General features: G+C 44.0%; 2 protein-coding genes across 18 annotated transcripts in view; one reads left to right on the forward strand and one right to left on the reverse strand.

Annotated features, from left to right (window-relative positions):
- The window catches only part of SEC23IP (SEC23 interacting protein), a 41,140-nt gene extending 17,950 nt beyond the window's left edge, over window positions 1–23,190 (reverse strand). For 7 of the 13 annotated variants that reach the window (XR_014789459.1, XM_084846058.1, XM_084846057.1 and 4 more), the window contains exons 1-13: window positions 22,976–23,190; window positions 19,509–20,047; window positions 18,488–18,674; window positions 15,834–16,027; window positions 13,659–13,748; window positions 12,903–13,023; window positions 11,047–11,136; window positions 10,124–10,265; window positions 8,472–8,680; window positions 8,037–8,155; window positions 6,854–7,015; window positions 4,719–4,814; window positions 1,469–1,684 (exon numbers count right to left, since the gene is read on the reverse strand). Coding sequence is in view for 12 of the 13 variants with exons in the window: in XM_084846058.1 (XP_084702184.1) it covers window positions 1,469–1,684; window positions 4,719–4,814; window positions 6,854–7,015; window positions 8,037–8,155; window positions 8,472–8,680; window positions 10,124–10,265; window positions 11,047–11,136; window positions 12,903–13,023; window positions 13,659–13,748; window positions 15,834–16,027; window positions 18,488–18,674; window positions 19,509–20,047; window positions 22,976–23,150 (2,340 nt within the window). In the remaining variant the exon portion in view is untranslated. Of the gene's footprint in view, window positions 1–1,468; window positions 1,685–4,718; window positions 4,815–6,853; window positions 7,016–8,036; window positions 8,156–8,471; window positions 8,681–10,123; window positions 10,266–11,046; window positions 11,137–12,902; window positions 13,024–13,658; window positions 13,749–15,833; window positions 16,028–18,487; window positions 18,675–19,508; window positions 20,048–20,120; window positions 20,232–22,521; window positions 22,822–22,975 lie in introns of those variants that run through there. The other 6 variants (XM_084846061.1, XM_084846059.1, XM_084846065.1 and 3 more) reach the window with 3 other exon arrangements.
- Window positions 23,191–23,278: 88 nt separating this feature from the next.
- Window positions 23,279–24,474, forward strand: part of MCMBP (minichromosome maintenance complex binding protein) — a 35,373-nt gene continuing 34,177 nt past the window's right edge. For 3 of the 5 annotated variants that reach the window (XM_084846069.1, XM_084846070.1, XM_084846068.1), the window contains exon 1: window positions 23,279–23,745. Coding sequence is in view for 1 of the 5 variants with exons in the window: in XM_084846067.1 (XP_084702193.1) it covers window positions 23,461–23,518 (58 nt within the window). In the remaining 4 variants the exon portion in view is untranslated. The remainder of the gene's footprint in view (window positions 23,746–24,474) is intronic. The other 2 variants (XM_084846067.1, XM_084846071.1) reach the window with 2 other exon arrangements.

The following is a 24,474-nucleotide window of genomic DNA, read 5'->3' on the forward strand; positions in this document are numbered from 1 at the left end:
CTGGATTCACTCTGTGGGATGGGCATTGGAGGCACTGTGTTACCTACGGGGCTGATTTCAGAGAGTAACCCTGGGTGACTACTCCTCGGCCCCTTGGCAATTGAGCTACTGAGTGCCGCAGAGCACCATCTTGTCCCCAGTGTTGTTTAACATTTATATGAAGCTGCTGGGAGTGGTCATTAGGGGATTTGGAGCTAAATGCCATCAGTATGCTGATGACATGCAGCTCTGTCTCCCTGTGACATCTGATCAGTGTCTAAAATCAGTAATGGGCTGGATGAGGGCCAATAAACTGAAGCTGAATCCTGGCAAGACGGAAGCCCTGTGGGTGAGTGGTTCCCGAGTCCAGGAGGTAGGCACATTGCCTGTTCTGGATGGGGTTGCACTCCTCTGAAACATCAGATTTGTAGTCTGGGGGTACTGCTAGATCTACCATTGTCGATGGAGGCCCAAGTGGCCACTGCAGCTCTGAGTACCTTTTACCAGCTTCGGCTGGTTCATCATACGGCCTCTCCTGACAGGGATAGCTTGGCCACAGTGGTACAGGCACTAGTAACCTCAAGACTGGATCACTGCAACGCGCTCTATGTGGGGCTGCCCTTGAGGCTGGTCTGGAAGCTGGAGCTAGAGCAGAATGCAGCAGCTCAGCTGCTGTCAGGAGCTGCCCCTGTTCAGCATGTAACTCCTTTGCTGAGGGAAGGGCACTGGCTGCCTATTCGCTACCAGGCCAGGTTTAAGGTATTAGTACTAGCGCACAAAGCCCTGAACAACTTGGGACCTGAAAGAGCGCCTTCTCCCTTATCAACCTGCCCGGTCACTGAGATCATTGAAGGGCTTGCTCCTGGTGGTTCCACATGGACCTATGGCCCGGTTGGAGTTCACCAGGAAGACAGCCTTCACCATAGTGGCCCCCTTCCTCCTGAACAAGTTATTTCGAGAGGCCTTCCCTGAGTGACCAGCAACAGTTTATTACGTTCAGAATCTGTCCTTTTAAAATGTTTTAATTGTTTTAATTATGGGGTTTTATTCTTTTATCTTGCTGTTCACCGCTCTGAAATCTTTGATGTGGGGCAGTATATAACTACTGTAAATAAAAAAATACCTCCCTCCCACATATGTCAGCCAATCCATTTTAAATCTATAGGTGTGTTCCACAAAATGGATATTGCAGGGCTCCTCTGAGCACAATGAGACAAGTCTAACAACAACATCTTTCATTAAAACAGTGTTATTCTGGAATGGGTGCTAATCAGTGGGTGGGTTCATAATGGCATACCCACTTGTACTTCTACCACTGAAGTGCAGCATGTGCTTTTACACTATTCTCTGGGCCAATATCCCATCCCTTACGCAACGTGCAGCCCCCATTGCCATGGCATCAGCTATTGCGGACAGGGCCATGTACCAAGAAGAGGCAGTTCCATGAGTTAGGAATGAAGTAGATCATTTTAATTTGCATAAAACATACCTGACCAGTACCAACTTCAAAATATTCATAGTCTATGCGTGCAGATGAAACGGAGGCTCCAACTGGAAGTCTTCGCTTGGCCGTATCCTGAGGTATACCAGATTCTGAAGATTTAGCCAAATTAGCCACCTTCTTTACTGTCTCAGCAGCTTCCTCCTGGCTCCGTATCAAGGCATCCATTGCTGCCTTTTTCTCCAGTGCTGCTTTTCTTTTTTCCTGTTGAAACAAAGATTTTAAAAGCTCAGGAAAGAAGGCAAAACTGCCAACCCTTACTCTATCCTATTTAAAGTATTAGCCTCAACCAGTACTTAATTCAAATCAGCTTTTATTATTTATTTCAAGCATGCGTGTGTGCTTGTGCGCCCATCTTTCAATGAAACTAGTTCCCAAGGCATCTTACGATCATTTAACAAAGATGGGGAACCTGTGTCCCTTCTGATGTTGTTGGACTCCCAACTTCTACCAACCCCAGCCAGCATGTCCAATTGTCAGGGATGAAGGAAGTTGTAGCCAACAGCATCTGGAGGGCAACAAGTTCCTCACACCTGCACTAAAAACTTCAGCAAACATCATAGTTTTCTATAGGTGCCTAAAGGAAACCAAAGAAGATGCCTAATGAATATCCCTGCATGAGGAGCACCACAATCTTGGTACTGCCACCAAGAAGGCCCTGTCCTTCACAGCTACCCATCGCGCGCGCTCTCTTGCGCTCTCTCTCTCACACACACACACTCTATATATATATTCATAAATTGATAGCAGGAAGGACAAGTAGTGAGACTGTGATTCATGCCCTATATCTGAGCCATTCTTCACTGGTACACATCTCAAGGACTTCCCAGATGCTTCACTCCTTCCAAGTTCTTAGGTAAACTGTAGGACATCTGTTTAAGTCTGTATTCAGCTGAAAGTAATCATTTAAAATTGTATCTAATTTGTAACTATAATATTAAAACATTTCAGTGAAAATGTTTCACTTGTGAACCAGGTACTTATTTCAAGGGGTATTTTGAAGAGACATGTGGGTTCGCATGGCACAACAACCCATCGTGGGTTGTCGTTTGAAACAAGTCATGATGGGTTGTTGTGTCATCCAAGCCTAGACCCTTCCTGCAGGGTGGCTTGTTTGGGGGCAACAAGCCACCCTGACAACCCATGGCTTGTTGTAGGGGTTGTTCAATTCACAGTCACTGTAGCAGTAACTGATCTGAATAGGAGCTGCAAAAAGGGGGTGGACCCTAGATCTCTCTTTAACGGTCTTGCTGGAGATGCCAGTGTGGTGTAGTGGTGAGAGTGTTGGACTGGGAGCCGGGAGATCTGGGTTCTAGTCCCCACTCGGCCATGGAAGCTCACTGAGTGACTTTGGGCCAGTCACAGACTCTCAGCCCAACCCACCTCACAGGGTTGTTGTTGTGAGGATAAAATGGAGAGGAGGAGGAGGAGGAGAATGTAAGCCACCTTGGATTCTTTGCAAGAGGAAAAAAAGTGGGACATAAAAGCAATAAATAATAAATAAAAGATGCAGGAAAGTGTGGAATGGAAGCCCTACCCATATGTGTCAGCCTAACACTTAAAACCCCAGGGAGCACCTTGCTAAGTTTGCAATGTGGTCCCCTTTTCCTGACCTGTCACTGTCCATGGCTGTTAAATTAGCTTACATGCAGTCTCGGCTTGTCAATTATTTTGTATGTTTCCTAGTAGGCTTTGTTCCCTTTGACAGTTGAAACAAACAAGGGCATTGACAGCACTTGTGCAACTGTGAAAAACCGACAAAAAGAAAAATAAATTATGAAAACATTTGCACAAATTCCTAGGGCTGAAAAAATAAAAATATTGCAGTCCCACCTGCACAAATCTCACGGGCCAAATTTGTTTTTTTTAAATCAGGGAATGAAAAGTGGCCATGATCAGAGCGGAGAGGGGGCTGGGCTGACTTGATGGGTTCTGCCATGCAGGACCATGGGATACAAGGTGGAGGACAGAGGGGGAAGGAGGGGGAAAACAACCCACAGGAGCCTGATTGTCTGTTAGGCATACTGTTGGTTGTTCCAAAAATAAACCACACCACATGGCTTATTCTCAGGGTGGGTTGTCATGTCGTGCAAACATGGCCACTACAATTTAAACATATCACTGTAATTTCTAAAAATAATAGTTCTAGTTGTACACTTCCTTCACAGAAGACTGCTTTTCTTCATTTTCAATTGTCATCTAGTTTGTTTTACCTTGCACACATTAGCTTTTAAGATTTCTCCGAAATATAATATATTGTTCATTCTAGTTTCTAGTCTACTCTGAGCAACATGTCACACTCCTTTGTTCTCCCCCTTCTCAATCAACAGACTCTTAAGATACCAGGCTTCAGGCTCATTACTTTATTAGTTAACAACTAGGTTCTTTACAAATGCAAATTCTAGGAAACTCTCAGGCTACAAAGGAAAGCTACTCCACACAATTACGAATACCAATAAAGGAACCAAGTGAAAGTTAGAGAAGTTGCTGGCAGTTTGAACAAGAACTTCCCGGCCAGACTAGCTTAGGGGAGATGCGCCTCCCTTACAGTTGCTTCCTCCTATGTAGGCTATCACACATAGCCAACCTGGTGGAGCATCTGAACTCCGCCTCTAACATTTCCCGCTTCGCTCTGCAACAGACCCTAGCATCCCTCAGGTCATGCCCCTCACTCTCCTCCTCCCCTGAGACCTGAGTTCTCATGGAGGAAGAAAGAGGGGGGCCCTTCAGGCCGAGCCATCTGTGTGCCAAGGTCTTGAGAAGAAGGCCTTGCTGTATCTGAGCTCACTAGAGAGGGAGCCTCCCCCTATTCTGGGTGCTCCCATTCTGAATCTGAGCTGCTAGCTATAATTCATTCCTGACACAACGGTTTTTTGTTAGCTGCATGCTGTAACAGAGGCTTCATTGTCAGTCATGCACAATTTCAACAGTGCTTGCTCTTTCCAACACCCTAACTGAACTCCTGGGGACATGATTGATTAAAGGTAAAGTCTGACATTTAGAACATTGAACAGATGTATTTTTATTTCAGATGGCTGGGATACAAATAAGTTTATATCAGGAGCTGAAACCTAGATATGGTCCAAAACAATTTGATAGAAAGTTGCTCCTCCCAAAGATAGGAAAGACTAATATGTATTACCATGCCTAATTTGTATTTCTTTGAGCCTTTTTGTGGCAATAAAATATTATTATTAGAAAACAGAGGCTTTGGAATTGCAAAGCAATTATTCCTTACCTGTTTGGCTGCTCTGTCTTTTACAAAGTTTGCTATCTTCTTTCGTGGCCCAAGAGGTATTCCCATTTCCTTCAGGTCATCAATTGTACACATCAGCTTTAAACAAAAGCAAAAATAATACTTTATTCTCTTTAAAGGAGTACATGAGACAATTTCCCGTTACTCATTTTAGTTACAAAGAGATGTACAGACATATTTCAACAGTATTATGGAATCACAACTGTGACAATGTCAGTCTCAAGACATACAAAACATGTGAGAATCCGGTATAATTAAACCTAGTATATGTAACAAAAATGATAGAAAATTATTCCATTTATCCTTTCTCCGTTTCACTCCCTTGAGTCAATTTCTAAATTAAAAGCTGCTTGGGGGAAGAGATTTATCCTCTCATTCTTTGTAAAGCACCATATATATCAGGGGAGGGCAACCACTTTTGATCCAGGAGCTGAATTACACACACACCCTGCCAAGCCGGTGGGCCAGATGCCATCAAGATGGTACGACCTCACCCCTGAACCCATCCTCTCCCATGATGTCATCCTCCTCTGCTCACTTATTTAAAAAAAAAAAAACCTTTCCCCATGCTGAGAGAGGCATGGAGCTCCGTGCCTCTCTCTGCATGGAGAATGGGACTGCATGTGCTAGTCAAGTAAAGCTGCTCCTTCCCATGCCACTCCCTCCCCAATCAGGGCACAAGTGGTGTGGGAAGGGAGCCAGATCCTGCAAGCCCTGGCTGAGTCATGCTGATCCTTCCTGCACTGCTCATGCTCTGATCATGGCACGGGAAGCACAGGAAGTGGTGCAGGGAAATCCCCAGCTTATCTCTGATCTCTAATCAGTATGTACGTTGCGCAGGAAGGGAGCTGGATTGGGTGGTGGACTGGGCCCCAGCATGAGCCAGAGGTTGCCCTCCCCCTGATATACATGGATGGCACTATATAAAATATAATGACTTCCATCCAGTTCCTAGAAATAAGACTCTATGAGAAGGGATGCATTTCCTGACACCATGTTCCTCATGTAAAGCAGTCTTCTCTATCGAGGTATTGGACAATGGTTGGGAGAAGTGTAAGCAGAGGTAGAGAATGAAGGCAGAAAGAGAGCAGAAGAAAGATACAAGGTGAAAAAAACTTCAGGAAAGAACAAATGAAACCCTTATGAAAGTATAGGAATGTCATTGGAAATACTCAGCAGAGATCTTTCAGTATCAAGTGCAATGCTGACGGAACTATTAATTTATGACCCACAGGCTTGGATACAATCACCTGTGTGTTCATATAGATCATTCAGATTGTTTGTTTCACACTGCGTTGAAAGTAATTTTTTATCTTGTTATACTAAAGCAAGTTATTTGCAAAGCTCCAGCAGCACTCGGGGTAAAAAAACTAAGAATTATGACAGTTTGATAACCCCAGTGCAGGGCACTGCATTTGTACACATCCTGCTCAAGGATCAACACAATTTCAGGCATTGGCTGAAGGCCCTAGGGGGCTCACCCTCCCTCCATTCATTGAAAGAAGGGGTTTGGGGGCCATGTAGGCTAGCCCCCGCCCCCCGCCAAGCTCAGCAGTAACACATCACTGAATGCATATAGAGCTTCTCAACACAAAAGGGGGGGGGGTCCTGGCCCAATCAGGATCTCCCTCACATGGAGTTCTAGGTGCGAGCCTGTGTTGCCCCCAAATTATGGAACGCACTCCCTGAAGAGCTACAATTGGCTCCTACTCTCTTGGCCTTTAGAAAGGGTGTAGAGATGCAACTTTTCAATTTAGTCTTTTAAAATGTGTAGTTGTTAATGATTTCACGTTTTTACTGTTTTTAATGTTCTTGTTTTATTGTTGAAAGTTTTTATTGTTTTAAATTGTTGTGCACTGCCTTGGTGGCTTTTTGGCAGATAAGGTATTACATAAATGTTAACAATAAATAAATAATCCTCTCATCTGTACTTTCAGAATGAACATGTGTGTGATCTGAACTTCTCCTATCACAATATAGTCTTATGTTCATATATTGGGGCTGAGGGGAGGTACACCTAAACCATTAGGTACTTCCATCTCAACCCTAGATGCCCCAAATCAATCAACCATATTAACTTGCTATCTCTCCATGCTAATTTAATGTGTTTGCTGTACCAGAGATTCTGTGTCAATCTTCTCCTTCTCAAATGTGCTGGTGTATTCAGATAAGCTAAGCATTTCCAGAGTTCTTTCCAAGGTTGGAATATCATCCTCCACATCACGATCATCACTTGAAAGAGAAAGCAAGGAACTAGCTGAATTAGAATCCACTGTCACCTTGAAAGAAAGAAAATACACATTAGGATGTAAGCTAATTCCTAACAATATATGGAAGTCAAAGTATATCCAGGTCAACTTAACTGAACTATCAGTGGACTATAAATCATCCTATTTTGCGGATAGCTCAAAAGTCAAATGTAGTAGTGCGAGTATGAACTTTGGCACTAACATCAATACACCATGCATCAAAGAGATGCCAAACAGCACATGCTTTGCGTGCAGAAGCATGCAGAAGCCCCCAGGTTTTGTTTTTTAAAGCTGGTGTACAGCTAATGACCTGAAAGAAATGGGAATACCTCTTGGGCCATGAGAGAAGATAGAAGATAGCCCTTGCACCTGAGAGATGGCATTGCAGGGAGCCCTACAGTGATACAGAACACTATAGGATGCAGAGAATGTCCACCTCATTAGCCTTTGATGGAAGTTCTGATGCTCATGAGAGGATTCTGTTTTTCAAAAGTTAAGGAGATAAATGAAAATGTTGAGGTGGGGAGGAACTTCCAGCAATCTGGTACATTAGGTTTATATGTTGCACTTGTGTCCTGCTTGTGGTTTCTTGGTCGACAGCTGATTGGCCACTGTGTGAACAGAACACTGGACTAGATTGGCCCTTGGTCTGAGCCAGCATGGCTTTTATGTTCTTACGAACACCACCCCCATAGGGACAAGGAATGTGCCGCACAAAGCCCAGGCCTTGACCCAATGCTGCCTCTCCCAGCACCAGGTGTCCCTCTCTCCTTGCTGAGAGAGGCACAGAACTCCTCTCAGCATGGAAAAAAGCAAAATCAGCAGAATGAGGACATCACTGGCTGTGGCCATGCCCACTGATGTCAGCCAGCCCATGAAGGGCCTTGGGAGGGGCAATTCAGCTTCCCAATGTCAAATGCTTTGTCACTCTTTCTGTAAAGTACGAGGACAATGCAGTCTGACAAGGCTTTTGAAGACTATAATAACTATTTAACGTGTTTGAACAATCACACAAGTTGTGGGTTTTTTAAATGCTTATTAGCACAAATACCTGCTGGTCATATTCAGCCACATCCTTCACAATACCATTGGCAGCCACTGGAGTCACAGAATTGGCTGTGGAAGTCCAATCTTTTTGGTTGGACAATATGTCAAATAATACTAAAGAACCTGGAGAGACAAAAGAAATTGTTACAAGATGACCTTCCAGGACCTCTGATTATCCAGCTTTAAACAGGGATTTATATGCTGACCTCTTGGATAGGCTTTCTCAACCTCCCATTTGCCTGACAAAAAGGAAACATATTTACAATTTCTGAATGCCCAGAGATGTTCCCTGCATTAAAATCAAGTTACAGCAGTGGTGTGCCCAATGACTCAGAAATCAAGTCATTTAGACTACATCTGTCAACAGTTGTGTAATTAAAAATTAAATTTCAGTTGAAAGAACTAATTTTTTTCTTTTGTTTTAAAATTATAGAATTACCTAAACTATGACCTGCAACAGAGATTCCTCCTTTAAAGTCAGGGTTTCTGCTCATGAAAAGTGTATACAGACGATTCATCTCCAATCCTACTTTATCCACAATTGTTTGGCAGTAGGTGGGGCTATTGTAAAACAGAATATCAAGTAGAGTCTCATTGGTGAAGTGACGCAGACGTCCTATGGTTGGTAAAGTTATTTTTTTAATATTCCTAGGAACAGAAAATCAATAGATTAGAAGCAGAGTACTTTTTAATAACCTTTGATAGAACAGGAGGATCCCAATAGCAATTAGGGATTGCAAGGATGTTTTCACAGACCACCTTTCAAGATTTCAAAGCAACCTCAACCAAGTGCAATATTTCATTGTTTTCCTCACACCCTCTGCAACTGCCTATTTGTTTAAATAACTGCCGGATGATACCAACTGACTCCAAGACTCACTTCGAGAAGCCCATCTCATGTCTGTTCATTAGCCATTATAACCCGGTTTGCACGCAATGTCAAATCGTGGATTAATTAATCCACAATTTGCCATGTACAAGTGAGAGTGAGTGAGCGCACTGCCTCCCATGCACTTCTCACCTTCCCTTTTAATCAACAACCTACGATTGGCCAGATTGTAGATAGCTGAGTGTGACATGCAGACCCAGAGTTCTGGGTTGTTTATGGGCTAAACAACTCAGTGGTTAACCCAACAAACCATGGGTTAACCACTGCGTTATTTAGCCCCTAAACAGCCCAGCACTCTGGGTCTGCATGTCACACTCAACAACCTGCAACCCAGTCGATCGCAGAAGGTTGATTAAAGCGGAAGTGGCTGATGCACTGCAGCAGCACACCCACTCTCTCTTTGCCAAGCATGGCAAATCATGTGTTAATCAACCCACAATTTGCCATTATGCATGAACCAGCTGAATATGTACATAAATAGGGTCTACTTGCATAGAATCATACATACACAGATCTGTTCCACTCAATCCTTGCCCCACAAAATCAAAGGTTAGAGATGTAACAGTTCATGTAGATTTCATGTTATGAAGCATTCCCAACATCAGTATCGCTTCCTCACTGTACATGAACTATCCACAATTTCAGTTATGTATGAATATAGTAAACAAGCGCTAAAGAAGGCTGCTTTACCAATTTTATCAAATTCAGCCTCAACACAGCTTTAGGTAGGTAATTATTATCTGCATTTTACCAATGAAGAACTGAGGCCAAAAGACAGTGAATTGCTCAGAAGTACCCAGCTGGTCTAGCAGCAATGTAAAACCTGTCTTCTTTAGGGAGGCAAATACAAGTATTTGCAGGATCACATGAGCTGCTGAAGCCTATTCCCATCATGATGGACCATGGTTTAGCATGACATCTGAACATAGCCAATAACTCTTAAAGCAATTGATTTACTTTTAACAGCATTGGCTAAAGCAGATTCAATGCTTTCTTTTACTTTAATGAAACAAGAAAAGTTAGCAACATAATTAACCAAAAAAAGGCTAATTACTGGCATCGCAGCACATTTACACTTTCAGCTGCTCATCTCTGGGACAGTCACCAGTTATCAACTAACAAATCGGCCCTGCTAAAACATATCAGAACTGGCTTAGATGAGAATAGCGTTTTGGTATGTAAGTTTTGTATAATAAACCTACCTATCCACCCCTGTTGCATCTCCGTGCAAAGCAGTATGCCAATGAACTGGCAGGAACTCAACCCTGCTCACTTTAAGCTCTTCTACTGACTTCCTGAAATGTGTCTGCAACAGCTTCAGAGAAACGGTCCGAAAATCATCAACTTTTAAAAGAGGAGAAAAGCAGGAGTAGCAGAGGTTAATATTAACCAAACAAGTTTATAGCCATTATGTGCATTCAAGTACATTTTCCAACAGTATTTCACATTTCCAAAGTCAGATCAATTTAACCAGTATTTTCCAATCCATAAAATGTACCCAAAAATATGGATTTGCAAAAATACCACAAAAACCTTTAAGCCATTAACTAGACAGGATTGATGTTTTGCATTTATTCAATCATATTTTGATGACTTCCCATCCAAAACATTAGTCGTTCACTGGGAAAAGGCTTCAACAGTAGTTCACCTTGACCATCCTTCTCTCCTCTCTTCCTGACTATTGGGGCAGTCAGCATGGCTTCTATGTACAAAGTAATTTCATCAACAGTATTAATTCCACTTTCCCTCACTGACAGCTTTTCAATCAATATAGGATTCATTATTTTCCAAGAACAGTTCACCCATTCCTTTCCTCTCTCACCTACGTAGATTTTTAATTCAGTTTAAAAATGATCATTTTGAATGCACCACCTGCTGGAGTGATTTAAAGCTGTCTCCACATGACATCTAATGTGCAGGCTTACCTAAAGGCTTATGTACACATGACAATATGCCACTAGGGAACAGAACTATCAGCAATTATGTGTCTTAGCTATATATAAAGCTTTGAGAGTAGTAAGTAAGGACACAAGCAATAAATATCAATTGTAGAAGTTAATAATAAAGTTCTCTCTCTCTCTCTCTCTCTGTCTCTCAACACGCACACACAGGTTTAAAAACATACCGCATTCAACAATGCTCCTGAATCGTAGATCACAGACTGGGCCAATCCCATGGACCATGAATACCAAATGATCAATTTGAGATACCTCACCTATAAATTTGAGAGAAAAAATAGCAATATCAAATAAATTCAGAACAGAAATGGTTTAGGAAAGTGACACACCTTTTCAAAAATATTTATTGCCATCAGATTATATCATACGTCTAAAGGCATGTGTGTCTTTTTTATTTTTCTGAAAGTTTATTGTTTTTTTGTATGCTGCTTTGAGGGCCCTGTGTCAGAAAAGCAGCTTATACATTTGAGATAGACTGACAGACATAAAATACATGGTAGGGTGCCCCTGGTAGGGTGCCCCTGGAAAGAGGGGGGAAAGACAGGCTGCTTACCTGTAACTGAAGTTCTTTGTGTGGTCATCTGTGCATTCACAAATATGGTCTCTCTGCCTGCATGGAGCCTCATTCAGGAACCTTCTGTAGCTGAGGAATTTTCAGCAGAATTCCCCCCACCCCCCCGTCCCAGTGTGCATGTCCCTAGAAGGTTCCTGCCTATCCCCTCAGTTCCTTGAGACTGCAAATGCAACCTCAGAACTGAGAGAAATGAAGGTACCAACATCAAAATTGACAATGACACCAAAGTGGAGGCAGAGGGTGGGTTGTGTGGTTGTGTGAATGCACAGATGACAACTTGAAGAACTTCAGTTACAGGTAAACAACTTGCCTTTCTTCTTCATAGCCTCTGTGCATCACACATACGGGCAAGTAACAAGCTGATTTACCAGAGGTAGGGTTGGTGTCCTATTGCAAAACATCCAAAAGCACTGCTTGCCCAAAAGCACATTCAGCTCGGGCCTGATGGGAAATGGGTAACGAACATAGAGGGTTTTGGCCATGTAGTCACTTTACACAGTTCCAGGATGGAGACACCTCTACTGAATGCCACCGAAATGGCCTGGGAGATTGGGTGGAATCTGCTCTGATCAGCTCTGGAAGTGTAAGATCCTTCATGGCATGGACCACCCACAATAAGAGTCTCTGTCCTGACACCAGCAATCATCACCGCTTGCCCCCAAAGCATAAAAACAAGCACAGTTATTGACAAAAAGCTTCGGTCCTCGCCTGTAAAAGGCGAATACATGCCTAACATCCAACAGACGAAGAGTAGATTTGAATACTGTAGAAGAGGCAGAGAAGAAGGCAGGCAGCACTATGTCCCAATTAAGATGGAATTCAGAGACCACCTTGGGCAAAGCGGCTACATCAGGACAGAGTACTTTTTTGTCATGCTGGAAGGTCATGTAGGGTGGGTCTGCCCTCACGGCACACAATTCACTAGACTGTCTAGCAGATGTTATCACTGCTAGGAATGTTGCTTTCCAGGACAGCCAGCATAAGTCCACTGCAGTGAGCAGCTTAAATGGTTTGGCAGTGAAGGCCTGGAGAACAAAAGATAAGCTCCAACCCAGTACTACATGATGAACTGGAGGAGCAAGATTACACACTCCACAAAGAAATTATTTGGCTGTTGGGTGTGAAAACACAGAAACACCATCCACCAGTGTGAAAAGCAGAGAGTGGGGGAGGGTTCCCGCCGAAAATGCCTCAGCCACAGAAAGTTCCTGAACAAAGCTCCGCACAGGCACAGAGCCTATATGTGTGATGGGCAGACACCACAAAGAAGAACTATTGCATTAGGCCCCTCCTCCCCAGAACCATTTTTCAACCCAACAAGAAAAGAAACATATATGTTAGGGAATGAAAGAGGTACGGCTGTACTCTATCTCATGGCCTATGAAGGCATATTAACAAAAGAAAGGGGCTGGGATGTAAGTCCATTGTCCCAAATCCTGGTTCACTTACCATCTGGAATTTCTTCATGATCATCATCAATCCCACGTTTCACCACTCTTGGTCTGGTCTGACCATCTTGTGTGGTACCCCATTCATCTGGTATTGCAGAAGCATGGAACTGAACTATAACCTGAAAAATCAACACAGACAACACACCACATTTATACACATTTAATGTTATAATCCAAGATGGATTTAGGGGAATGCAATTAAGGTTGCAATCCTACGCACATTTACCTGGACCAAGCACCACAAAACACAATCGTGCTTAGATGGAAGTCAGCATCAATAGGACTGCCCTGCACTGACTTGGAAAATACAATTTTGACAACTGTAATGTAACTGATCCAGAAGACCCTTCAAAGCTTGAGCTAATGAATTGTGACAGCAACATTCAATTATGCAGCTTAAATCTGAAACGGCACTATTGGCAAAATGCAGTCATTCACTGGAGTTAACATCAGTACTAAAATCTGAAAGTAACTGATGGACTTTTAAATGAAAAGCACTGTATTTAACAAAACTTTCCTTTTCACTAAAAACAAACTCCAGTGAAGCAGCTAGTCTTTAAAATGAAGAATTGCATGTGGAGTACAGAGGATGTATAAATCATTGGATTAACCTCTCTTACTTCCTATGTAGAAGGACCATTAGTAAAGCCATTTTTAGGATCTAATCAAGGAAAGGTATGTTTATGAACAAAGCTGACTTTTAAATATGTCTGTATCCAAACATATAATATTTTGCAATGGGAATTCTCATTACCTTAGGATTATGCATGACAATCGTTTCTCCACCTGGAAATTCCAGTCGTCGATGCCACTGATTTGTGGTAACAGCTTTCTTATATTCTCCCTGCAAAGGAAGACCAGTGATGGAAATCAAACTTTCTTAAGCATCAAGATGGCATGTTAAAGGACAATGTTTTAAGAATCTTATACAAGTTTCATTTATTGATAATTCCACAGTATCAAACCTTAGGTATTTTATGTACCATATGTGTTTCTATGTATTTGGATTATTTTCTGACTCCAGTGAAATTTGACTACCGAACAAATTTCTAGAGGTGGCTTACTATTTAAAATACAATTTTTAAAATGACAAGAATTACCAGGGAGGGGCAAAGGTATATAAGAGTTTACCCCGAGATCTCAGATGTTTTAATTACCACTCAGCTGCTGGATCTCTGGGCCACAGCAGGCATCAACAAAATGAAGTTCTATTTAGGACTAATGGCAAATGGGGTAGTGCAGAATACCCTAGCCTCTTATATGTTTATTGTAAATATGAACAATAATCAGGGCTGTATATATGAAGCACACATCACTGATCTTCACAGAACGAGCATTTCAGAAACAGAAAGAATTCATTTTGGTCACTGTGCAATGCTGAAAGCAGTAACGTTTGTCACCCTTACATATGGTGGTTTGTTACCAGGTTGTGTCACAATATTCAGCCCATGGTGGAGTATCTTGCATCTTTATTTTCTCATAAATTTATTTATTTATTTATTTATTTATTGCATTTATATTCTGCCTTTTTTCCTCTTGCAAGGAACCCAAGGCGGCTTACATTATCCTCCTCCTCCCCTCCATTTTATCCTCACAACAACCCTGTGAGTTAGGTTGGGCTGAGAGTCTGTGACTGGCCCAAACTCACCCAGTGAGCTTCTATGGCAGAGTGGGGACTAGAACCCGTATCTCCCGACACCCAGAGCAACACTCTCACCACTACACCACGCTGGCTCTTTTAGGTCACAATCCTATGGCCCCTAGACATTGTCTGAGGTACCATAGGATATTAGGGATTTTCACCTCTGAGACCGTAGCAGAGCTATGGATCTTAACCCCCGCCCCCTCTCCCAGCCACCTCAGAAAACTCTGAGGCAGCTCCTCTTCTGAGGTCAGTGTCACGACCTTAGATTGATTGATTTCATTTCTATACCGCTCAATAGCCGAAGCTCTCTGGGCAGTTCACAATAGATGAAAACGGAGAGGAAAAAAGAGGCATGCTGGTGGGCAGTGAGGGAGGAGGAGAGGCCAGGATACGCTGTATCCTGTGGCCTCTCCAACTTGGCCCGCCCCTGCCAGCATGACTCCAGTAGATCGGCTCAGAGGCCTTAGTGGGAAAAAATTACATAGAGGACCGAGATGCAAAGCCGCCTCTGTCGTTCTTCCCTGCCCTGCTGGCAGCAGCCCAACAGGGCACAGGATAATCAGAAGCAGGGCCAGCCCTATAATAAGGCAACCTGATGCAGGCACATCAGGCACCATGGAATGGGAAGAGTGGCAAACTGCACTGCTCCCCCCAAAAAAGGGTCCACCACCTGCCCGGCTGCACCACCACCACTGCCGCCTCCCTCCCTGCTTTGCTGGCCAGGCTGACCAACCAACAGTTTGCGCCTGCCTGCCCGGCAACAGCAGAGGTGGTGGTGGCAGCTCTTTCTCCTCCCTCCCTGCTTGCTGGCCCACCAGCCAGCCACTCCAACCTTCTGCCCCAGCCATGGGGCTCCTGGGAGAGTCAGGTGAAATATCATGAGCCGTCCTAAACTCTGGCAAGAGCAGCAGGGACATCGCAAGAAGGTCTGAACTGCTGCAGGAGCAGTCGGGATCTCTCGCAGTATTTCGGCCAACTCCCAGCTGGGGCAGGAGGTGGGAGTAACCAGCCAGCCAGCAAGCAGGGAGGGAGGGAGCCACTGCCAGCCGCCCAGAAAAAGCAGGGCGGGGCTGCGGTAGCACTGCCACCGCCAGCACCGGGGCAGCGGTGCCACCTCGCTTGAGGCGGCAACATGGTTTGGGCCAGGGCTGCTCAGAAGGCTCTGAGATCGGAGGCTTTTGTCTAGCAGGTAGCAACCCAAGAGGGTTGCACCATTAAAGTCCAAATTTTCAATGAGCTATCACAACAAGTTATTTATTATTCTGCCAATTTAAGAACACTCACCTCTAGCTTTTCACTGAAATCCTCTGTGTAAGGAATAAACCTGCTATCTTTATCTCCCTTATAAAACCAAGTACATCGTCTCACTTCAGATTGCTCTTCTTCCCAATATACAGCTTTCCTTATTCGGTCATACAGGTAAATATCATAACGTCCTCCATCAGTACTCAACACCACATTCTCTGGATCGGGTTGCACTAGAAGTATAAATATAGTTGTTTGATTACCTTTACAACATGTCTCTTCCTCTTCCAGTTGATTAACCTAGGCATATTAGAAGTAAGTGGGATGTTTTCTCTTTTTCTTCTCTTTAAGTTTTATATAGAACAGTGAAATTTTGAAGTTCAGCCAAAGATGCTACTGGTAAATGGGGCATTTTGGAAAGATTTCTGGACTTACTATTGCATGTTTCTTTCCCCAATTGTTCCACTTTGTTCACTGGTGGTGGTCAGAATGCAGACAATACATGAAATATATTAGCATTTTAAGACACGAATTCCAATCAATTTCAATTGGCTACTCTAAAGAGTGCAGTCTGTAGGAAAGCACCACAAGGACTGGGAAATGAACAGGACAGGAAAGTGTAATAGATACCAAACAGAAGGAAGAAGAAACAGGAGAAATAACATGAAAACTAGGAAAAGCAAGTGGTTCGTGGGCTTATTTGCTCTTTGCAACATTGCATAGGAAAGTATTCAAAACACAAAAGGATTATATAAAAAATCAGATCAATATTCAGTGCTTATGTTGTAACACTACATTCTAACTAAAATGTACCCTGCTCAATAACCACCACCCATTTCTAGAGATGTAAAATTTCCAGAAATTATGAGACCATTGAAAAAAACCAGGTTTTTTCCATTTTTTCCCCCAGAAAAATTGGAAATTTTGGAAAAACTGAAAAATAAGCAATACTTTGTTTTTGTAGCGTTCTTTGCAGATCTAAAGTCACTTCGTTGCTTTAAGATACCATTCCCCAACCTCATGCTCTCCAGATTTTGGACTTCAGTTCCCATCAGCCTCAGGCAACATGGTCAGGAATGCTGGGCACTGTAGTCCAAAACATCTGGAAGGCACAAGGTTAGGGAGGGCTGCTTTAGGAACATAAAGCAGCCTTCCCGTTCCTAAAGTTATTTTATATATGGCTTCATTTGCTCATAAAATTATCATATTTTAAAACTTTTAGGGCACAATCCTATGGCCGCTAGTCAGCAGCTAGACAGCCATAGGATAGGTCGGCTCCCAGGAACCGATCCCCACCCCTCCCACACCACCTCATAGGCAGCGTGGATCAGCCCCACGCTCATAAGACCAGCGCAGAATGATGAAAACAGCGCATTCCCAGGGGCGGGCTGGGGCAGGGAAGTTGGAAATCCGGTACAGCACATCCTATGTCATCTGGCCGCCACTTCCCATGCTCTGACGTCCCGCAGCTAGACAGCCAAATTCTGCTGTCTAGCCGGGAAGTAGGGCTGGGGGAGCAAGATCAGCTCCTCGCCACTCCTCCCGCCCTGCACTGGATAGGCGGTCACCCCTGGGGTCAGAGGCAACCATCGATCTTGATAGGATTGCTCCCTCCAAAAAGTAAACTCAGTAAATTTGGGATTGTCTGAATAGATTAGAACTACATTAAATGATTGCTACAGCACCAGAAACACAGGACTCTATAGAACAAAACTCAAGCTGCCAAGAATACACATTTACTGTCAAGAAAGCACAATGGTGACTCTACTCACGTGTTTAGAAACTGAGCATAAATGTCTATCAGTAAAATATACTTTAGATCAATAATTTTAATAAGGAATGAAAGAACTAACTATGCTGGGAATCTTAGAGAGGATGTTAGAAATATTTTCCCCCATAGCTTCTTTATTTCCAGACATTTTACATCTCCAGTCTTTCTATAAAACTGTTCATATTACACAGTTTTTAGAAATCATTTTGGAGGGAGTAAAGGATGGGTAACAATATATAAATACTTTGTCTTAAATTCTAAAAGAAAGTATTTCATAATCCAAAGCTGTTTAATTTTTCCACTTTTTGAAAAAAACAAAAACGGTCCTCAGGAAAAAAAAAGAGGAAAAACCCTGTTTTTTCCTGACTTTTTATGGTTTTTTTCCAGGCCTTCACATCTCTACCCATTTCATCTAACTCTCCTCACTCACTATCTATTCCTTCATTAATTATTGTGCTAAAAAGTTAATACAAGTGTTCTATATTATGACAACCAGAAACGTACTATATAATATATTATGCATTAATTTCTAATGGATCTTCCTATACAGCCAAACCAACTTTCTTAGAAGTATATGGGGTGTGGGGAAAATGCTCCGTCCTTTCTATAGTCCCCTGGCTCACAAGCTGTGCCTTGCTGCCTCCCCACAGAGAGGTGTCAGGAAGAATGAGATAAAGAATGGCTGTAAAAACGAAAGCACAGCATGGAATTTGTAAGCAGAAGTCTTGTTCATCTCTGAATGTGGGATCTGCCAGTGCCACATTCCCACTGAATAAATATCTGAACAAGAATATGCAAATATGTCCAACTTTAAGCAGGATGTGCCCTCTTGTTGTGAATCTCAAGATGTTTTCTCTCTCTACATGCAAAGCCAAAAGGCCATCACACTAAGGAAAGATACAGAAGTATTCTGCAATCTTACCAGAATTATAAACTTCCTCTAGAGTTGTGGAATCTAGGACACTGAATGGCATCCAAAGCTCCTTGCTTTCCACCTCCTTGCAGTAAAACCAGTGGGGCTGAACTGGCTCATACTGGTTATGTAACAAGATGGGAGGTGCCTTCACCAGTGCACCTGCTGACGTAGAAGCCTGAGGTGACAGTGCTGACTGTGGTGATGAAAAGTGAAAATAAAACCAGTTTAAATATATATATAGTTCCTTGCTCAAAATATGACTCTATTTTTAATTCCAGACTATCACACACACAAAATCCATTGCCCTCTGGATTACTGTAATCTTGATCATTATTCTCATTCATTTCTTCAAGTAACTTCTGGGAGTGGCCTCTGGTCAGATTCAGCAATATAGTTCTGAGTTAACTTAATTCGGTATGCTTGTTCACTAATTACATCCAAGCTTGATTCAAGTTGGGAGCTGCTAGCATCAAGACGCCATTCAATGTACCTTTCAAGTTTATCAAGATAAATGCAAGAACGAGTCTCGACATTTTGTAAGCATCTTTGGATTGGGACAGTAATCAATTAACTAGTCAAATATTGTCAATTGTCTGTTATTTGATTCGCTTACAAAATATTCCATAACATCAAGAACAAGCCTGGGCAACTTGTGGCCCTCCTGATGTTGTTGGACTGCAACCCCCATAATCCTTCACCATTGCAGTCCAACAATTTCTGGCAGGAATGAGAGCCATGCAGGAATCAAGGTCACAAATGCATATTTCCTTAATTTAGGAGCAGACATATTTGCCCCAGTAACTTTCTCCAGACCATTTATTCTACTCTTTGAATTGCCAATTAAGTCACATGGCCCAGCTTCTCCTATTGGCCATGTTCTGAAAATAGGAAATTGCTGTTTTGAACCAATGGAGATGCTGGAAGATGAAAAAAATAAATACAACCAGTGTCAATAGAGAAGCAATACACTGCACAGCCTTTGAAGTTTTTACAGTCATTGCAAGAAGTGAAAAGACAATTTTCATACCAGTGGCAGTGGCCCTGGAGGAGTTGGATACATCTGCATAGGTGGTACAGAGGGTGGAGGATGGACACTCTGGGTAGGTGTCTGTGTCTGTTGGAGCTGAGGTGGAGTGATGTAAGGATTAGCTCTACTGCTTAAAGTAGTATGACGATATGGGTTGTAGCCTTGCTGTGATGTGCCATGAGGTGGAGCTGAAAACCCAGTTGTTGGAGGACCACTCTGCTGGGGTGTTTGATAAGTACTAATTCCTTGTAGTGAAGTTGGTGGTGTATTAAAAGACTGTGATTTGGAAAGAGGTGGTGAGAAAGCATTTGTCCCATCTTGTGATCCAGGCAAAACTGGAAGAGAAATTGGTGGCTTAGAGAAAACAGATGTTCCAGCTTGTGGTGGGGATGTCACTCCTAACGGTGGCTGCCCAATGTTTCCAAAGGGATCACTGCTGCTGGGAACTTGGGAGAAATAACTGAAAGTTGGTGGAGGATTAGGATTTGCAGAACTCTGGCCTAGGAAGCTGTCTTCTTCACCAACATCAGTAGTATCATCTGCAACCAAGGATATAGCATGTTTATTAAAATAAAGGTAAGCCTATACAGAGAAATCATTAGTAGTACTCACCATTTTAAACATTTTTTCCTTGAGTAAGACAGCTTATTCAGGCCTGTTGCTTTCTTGTTCACTATATCATATTGTCTTGGAGATCAAGGCTTTTCCTTGTTTACAGGTATTCTGGTATCAATTCCAAAAGCACAGATTAAAGCACATGTGGGCAACCCACGACCCTTGGGGGAGTGTCTCCCCTATAGCCCAAAGATGCCCTAGGCTCCATCCCAATTCCCCTCCTCACAGCTCTCTCTCTCTGTACCTCCATACAAGACATTTCAGTGTGGAACAGTCATAGATGTATTTTCCCGATGCAGCTATTTTGGACTGTCCTTAGTCCTTATCTCTTAATAAAAACAACAACGGTGCAACAATTCCAACAGGGCCTGGATTCAGGGAGCACCACAGCAGGTAGGAGAGTCATACTTTACGATATTGAGAACACACAATGGTATTGACTCAATATATTCTGGATGAAAATATAAATTATTCCCAAACTGTAATGTAATCTTCATTTGCAATCTCTCCCACCTCCCAAAAGCCAAGTTTCCAAAAGCCTCAGGAATGCACATACTAATTTATAAGATGAAATATTTTGCTTTTCCTAAAAGGTTTGAAAAATCACAACTTATGTTTTTATCCTTCTAGAAGAGCAGAATAGGAAAGACTACAATCTAGTTCACATTAGGAAATGTTTTATCAACGGTTTTGGTAGAAGGAAATCATGTCATTTTTAATACGCGCAGGATGTAAAGAAAAGAACAGGACATACAGATCAGCAACACCCACTCCACATGAAGTTGCTTATTGTTGTTTATAAAGTGAAGATCTGCTTCTGGCATGAACTACTGGATCTTAACCTACAATCAGTTCACACATCCATGTGTGAACTTATGTTGTAAGTTATATAACATTAGTTATCCACTTATGTTATAATACCTTTATTGGACTGGACTCTTATGTTACTTCAGCAGTGTGGCAATTGCATCAGCATCGCCCCTTCCTGCAACCCCAGGTAAGATGAGAAGCCAAGGACTATAGAGGAAGAGACCATGCTATTATGGCTCCACTGCACACAAGTATTTACCCTAGAAAGTTGTACTGATGCTGCTGGAGCATAAGGCAGCCAGTGCTGGCTCCTCCCTTTAACCAGTAGCATAGTGGGGGAGTGCTACTGCTGGGGCTCTCACAATGCCAAGATAATCAAGAACCCAGTTTTAGGCTTTAATGACAAGTGGAGAGCTTGTCATTGTTTTCATAGAGAAGTGCAGCTTCCTACAAGGTCTGAAATACATAAACTTAATAACACAGAAGTCCCAAAATCCAGCATGGGAAGTCATATATTCTTTAACGAAATAAGCAGAAACTTGAACTCGCCTCAGCTCAAACTTGCCTGTTATCACACATGTTCAGTATCTGCACTGATGAAGACTTACTATCAGGAAAAATCATAGTCCAGTCGTTAATATTACAGGAGAGCTTGGAAGATACTCCTCAGTCCAGTCCTAATAACAGAGACTGTCATCAGGCCCAACCTCTACACTTGCTGAAACATACGGGAACACTGTGCATGGAATCCTACAGAGCAGTCTATTGCTTAAAGCAACAAGTGTTGCCAAATGAAAATAAACTCCAAACCTAACCTCTATGCTGCTGCACATTTATTAAAAATGTCACAGAGCAAGAACATTGTGGGTCTTTTATTAGCACTAAAACTACACTCATTTCATCACATATGGATTCGTTTACCATTGTTGTTGTTGTTGTTCAGTCGTTCAGTCCAATAGCACAGATGAGAGCACGTTACCTCAAAATACTGTCCCTAGAGAATGCCTGGTCACCATAAACCAGCCACCAACCCAGCTGGTTTCCCTGAGGAAGCTACATTTTCTGTTTTGTCTTATACACCTGACACCCACTGCCATCATTACCTTCTACTAGTTTCCCATCAACATCCCAGTGCTATTCCCCTATACCCTATTTCTCAATGTTAGTTACCTCTCCCAACTCTTCATGACCTGCCCCCATCTGAAGAGCCCCGTCAAAGATAAGTTCTCCTGTCAGACAGCCACCTCCCTCCACACACCCCTTCCAATGCTTAATCTCAAGAAAAAGAAATGCCAAGATCCAAGTCAGCCTGGAAAAAATACCCACTGATTAGGAAGGCTTCCCCCCCCCCCCAATCCATACTCAGTGTTAACTCTTGTGGCACCTTAAATACAAGCAGATTAATTGTAGCATAAACTTTTGTCGACTAGAGTCATCAGCTGATAAATACACATACGGCTGTTGGGGAGGGGGGAGGGAATGGGACGAAATAGCAACGAAATGAAAAAAGCCCGCAACAATTCTATGTAAAGGTTAAGTTACGCGAAGTGATCACAACAACAGTACTGATAAGAGAAATATAATCCACCCTTGTTCAATGGTGCTTCCATCTATTCTTATGCCAAATACTACAGGGTTGACAACTGGCACTGGAAATAGTTGCTGGAGTTGTTGCCCCGGCACAAATCGAGCTCCAACAGCTCCTCAACGCAAAGTTCCCCTTCTAATCAACTCACTTCCCTCCACGTCTACCAAGGGCAGCACCTTCCTTAAGCCTCCCTCACAAAGCAGCATTTCAAACCCCTCCTCTTCTCCCTCAGCTTATCGTGTATCTCTGCAATTTGCGAGCCCACAAGAGGGAGGGGAGGAAGGGGCTTGCCCATCTACAAATGGGCAAGCGCCATTACTTGCCTCGAGTCCTGTGGATACAGCAGGCTACACATATAAACAAGGCGGGGTGGGCGGGTGAGAGAATCAAACAACTGGGGTGGGGGGGGGGAGAATCAAACACACACACCCCGCCAAGCCCCCTGGCTACTTACCTGCGGGCAGAAGGCCAGGCCCCGAGGCGGCAGGAGGAGGCGCAGCCGGCGCTTGGCTTACTGGGATGAAAGGGACGGGGAAATTGAATTCGGTGGCTGACGACGAGAAGAGCAAGTTAGTGCCGCTACTGCCCGAGGAGATGCCACCGGCCGCAGGGGCTTTAGGGGCAGCCATGACTGCGGTGCTTCCACGTCTCCGGCAACCTCTGTGCCCCTCCGATTTGGCCCTGCCCCTTCCGCCCGGCGCTAAGATGGCGCCGCCGGAGTCGCTGCTCTTCTCCCGCCAACCTGAGCCCGCGCTGCGGAGAAGAGAGAAGTGAAGTGAGGAGAAGAGTCAGCTCGGCCTGGTCGCGCCGCCGCCGCCGCCGCCGCCGCCGCCACCATTGCTCCCGCTTTTCGCTGGCGCCATTGCGCGGCGAGTAAACGCGGCTCTGAAAACCTCGGCGTGCCTCCTGGCTTAAAAGAGTCTCTGAAGAACCGAAGAGATGCCTTGTGTGGCGGACTGGCTGAACTGCCCTCTCAGTATCGTGCAGGGCATCTTCGGTGAGGGGGCAGAAAGAAACACCTTGGCAGGGCGGGCGGCGGGCTGAGCTATGCCGGTAGGAATGAGGCCCGCAGGCAGGCAAGGGGGGAACCCAGCAGAACCGAAAGTGTGTGAGGGGAAGAGAAGAGAGACAAGGAGCTTATAGCGGCGGCTGAGAGTAGCGCTGGGCCGGGGACGACGACGACCAGGAAGAAGGCGGCGGCTGTGGTCACGGAGAGATTTTGAGGTGGTGAGAAGAAGCGGGCCTAGCCGGGCAGAGCTGGCCGCCGATGCCAGGCGCTTGTGTGGAGTTTGGCCTTGTCGGGAAGGAGCGCACCAAACGCCAGGCTGTGGGGTGGGCAGAGCGGAACTGCACGCCGGAGTTCGCCGCGTGGCGGAGCTCGGCTGTGGAACCCGCTTTGAGTGCCAGGGCTCAGCCCTGAAAGTTGAGTGACGGTGAAAAGAGAGTGTCTCCGAGAGTGTGCGGTGTGCCTTTCCCTCCCACCGTCTTTGCGATGCGGGGGGTGGGGGGAGAGGATAGATCTTCCGAGCCAGGTTGTGGCTACCAAGGAGACTTCTGTCCCCGGCATCCTTCTTTTGAGAGCAGAATCTCTAGATCAGCGTACTTGAAGATGTCGAAGTAGGGTGAGGACATAGTATTAGGGTGGTGTGTGTCAAAGCTAGGTGCTTACTAGTCAGGCAGTGTGATGTATTCGGGCTTTTATCTGTTTTTCTTCACCATGGATATCAGTTGCTGTTGTTTATTCGGTCAGTCGCTTCCGACTCTTCGTGACTTCACGGACCAGCCCACACCAGAGCTTCCTGTCAGCCATCGCCACCCCCAGCTCCCCCAAGGTCGAGTCCGTCACCTCCAGAATATCATCCATCCACCTTGCCCTTGGTTGGCCCCTCTTCCTTTTGCCTTCCACTTTCCCTGGCATCACCATCTTCTCCAGGGTATCCTGTCTTCTCATGA

This window comes from Heloderma suspectum, chromosome 3 (genome assembly GCF_057233095.1).
Source record: "Heloderma suspectum isolate Gila_16-S chromosome 3, 16-S_ref, whole genome shotgun sequence".
NCBI lineage: Eukaryota > Metazoa > Chordata > Lepidosauria > Squamata > Helodermatidae > Heloderma > Heloderma suspectum.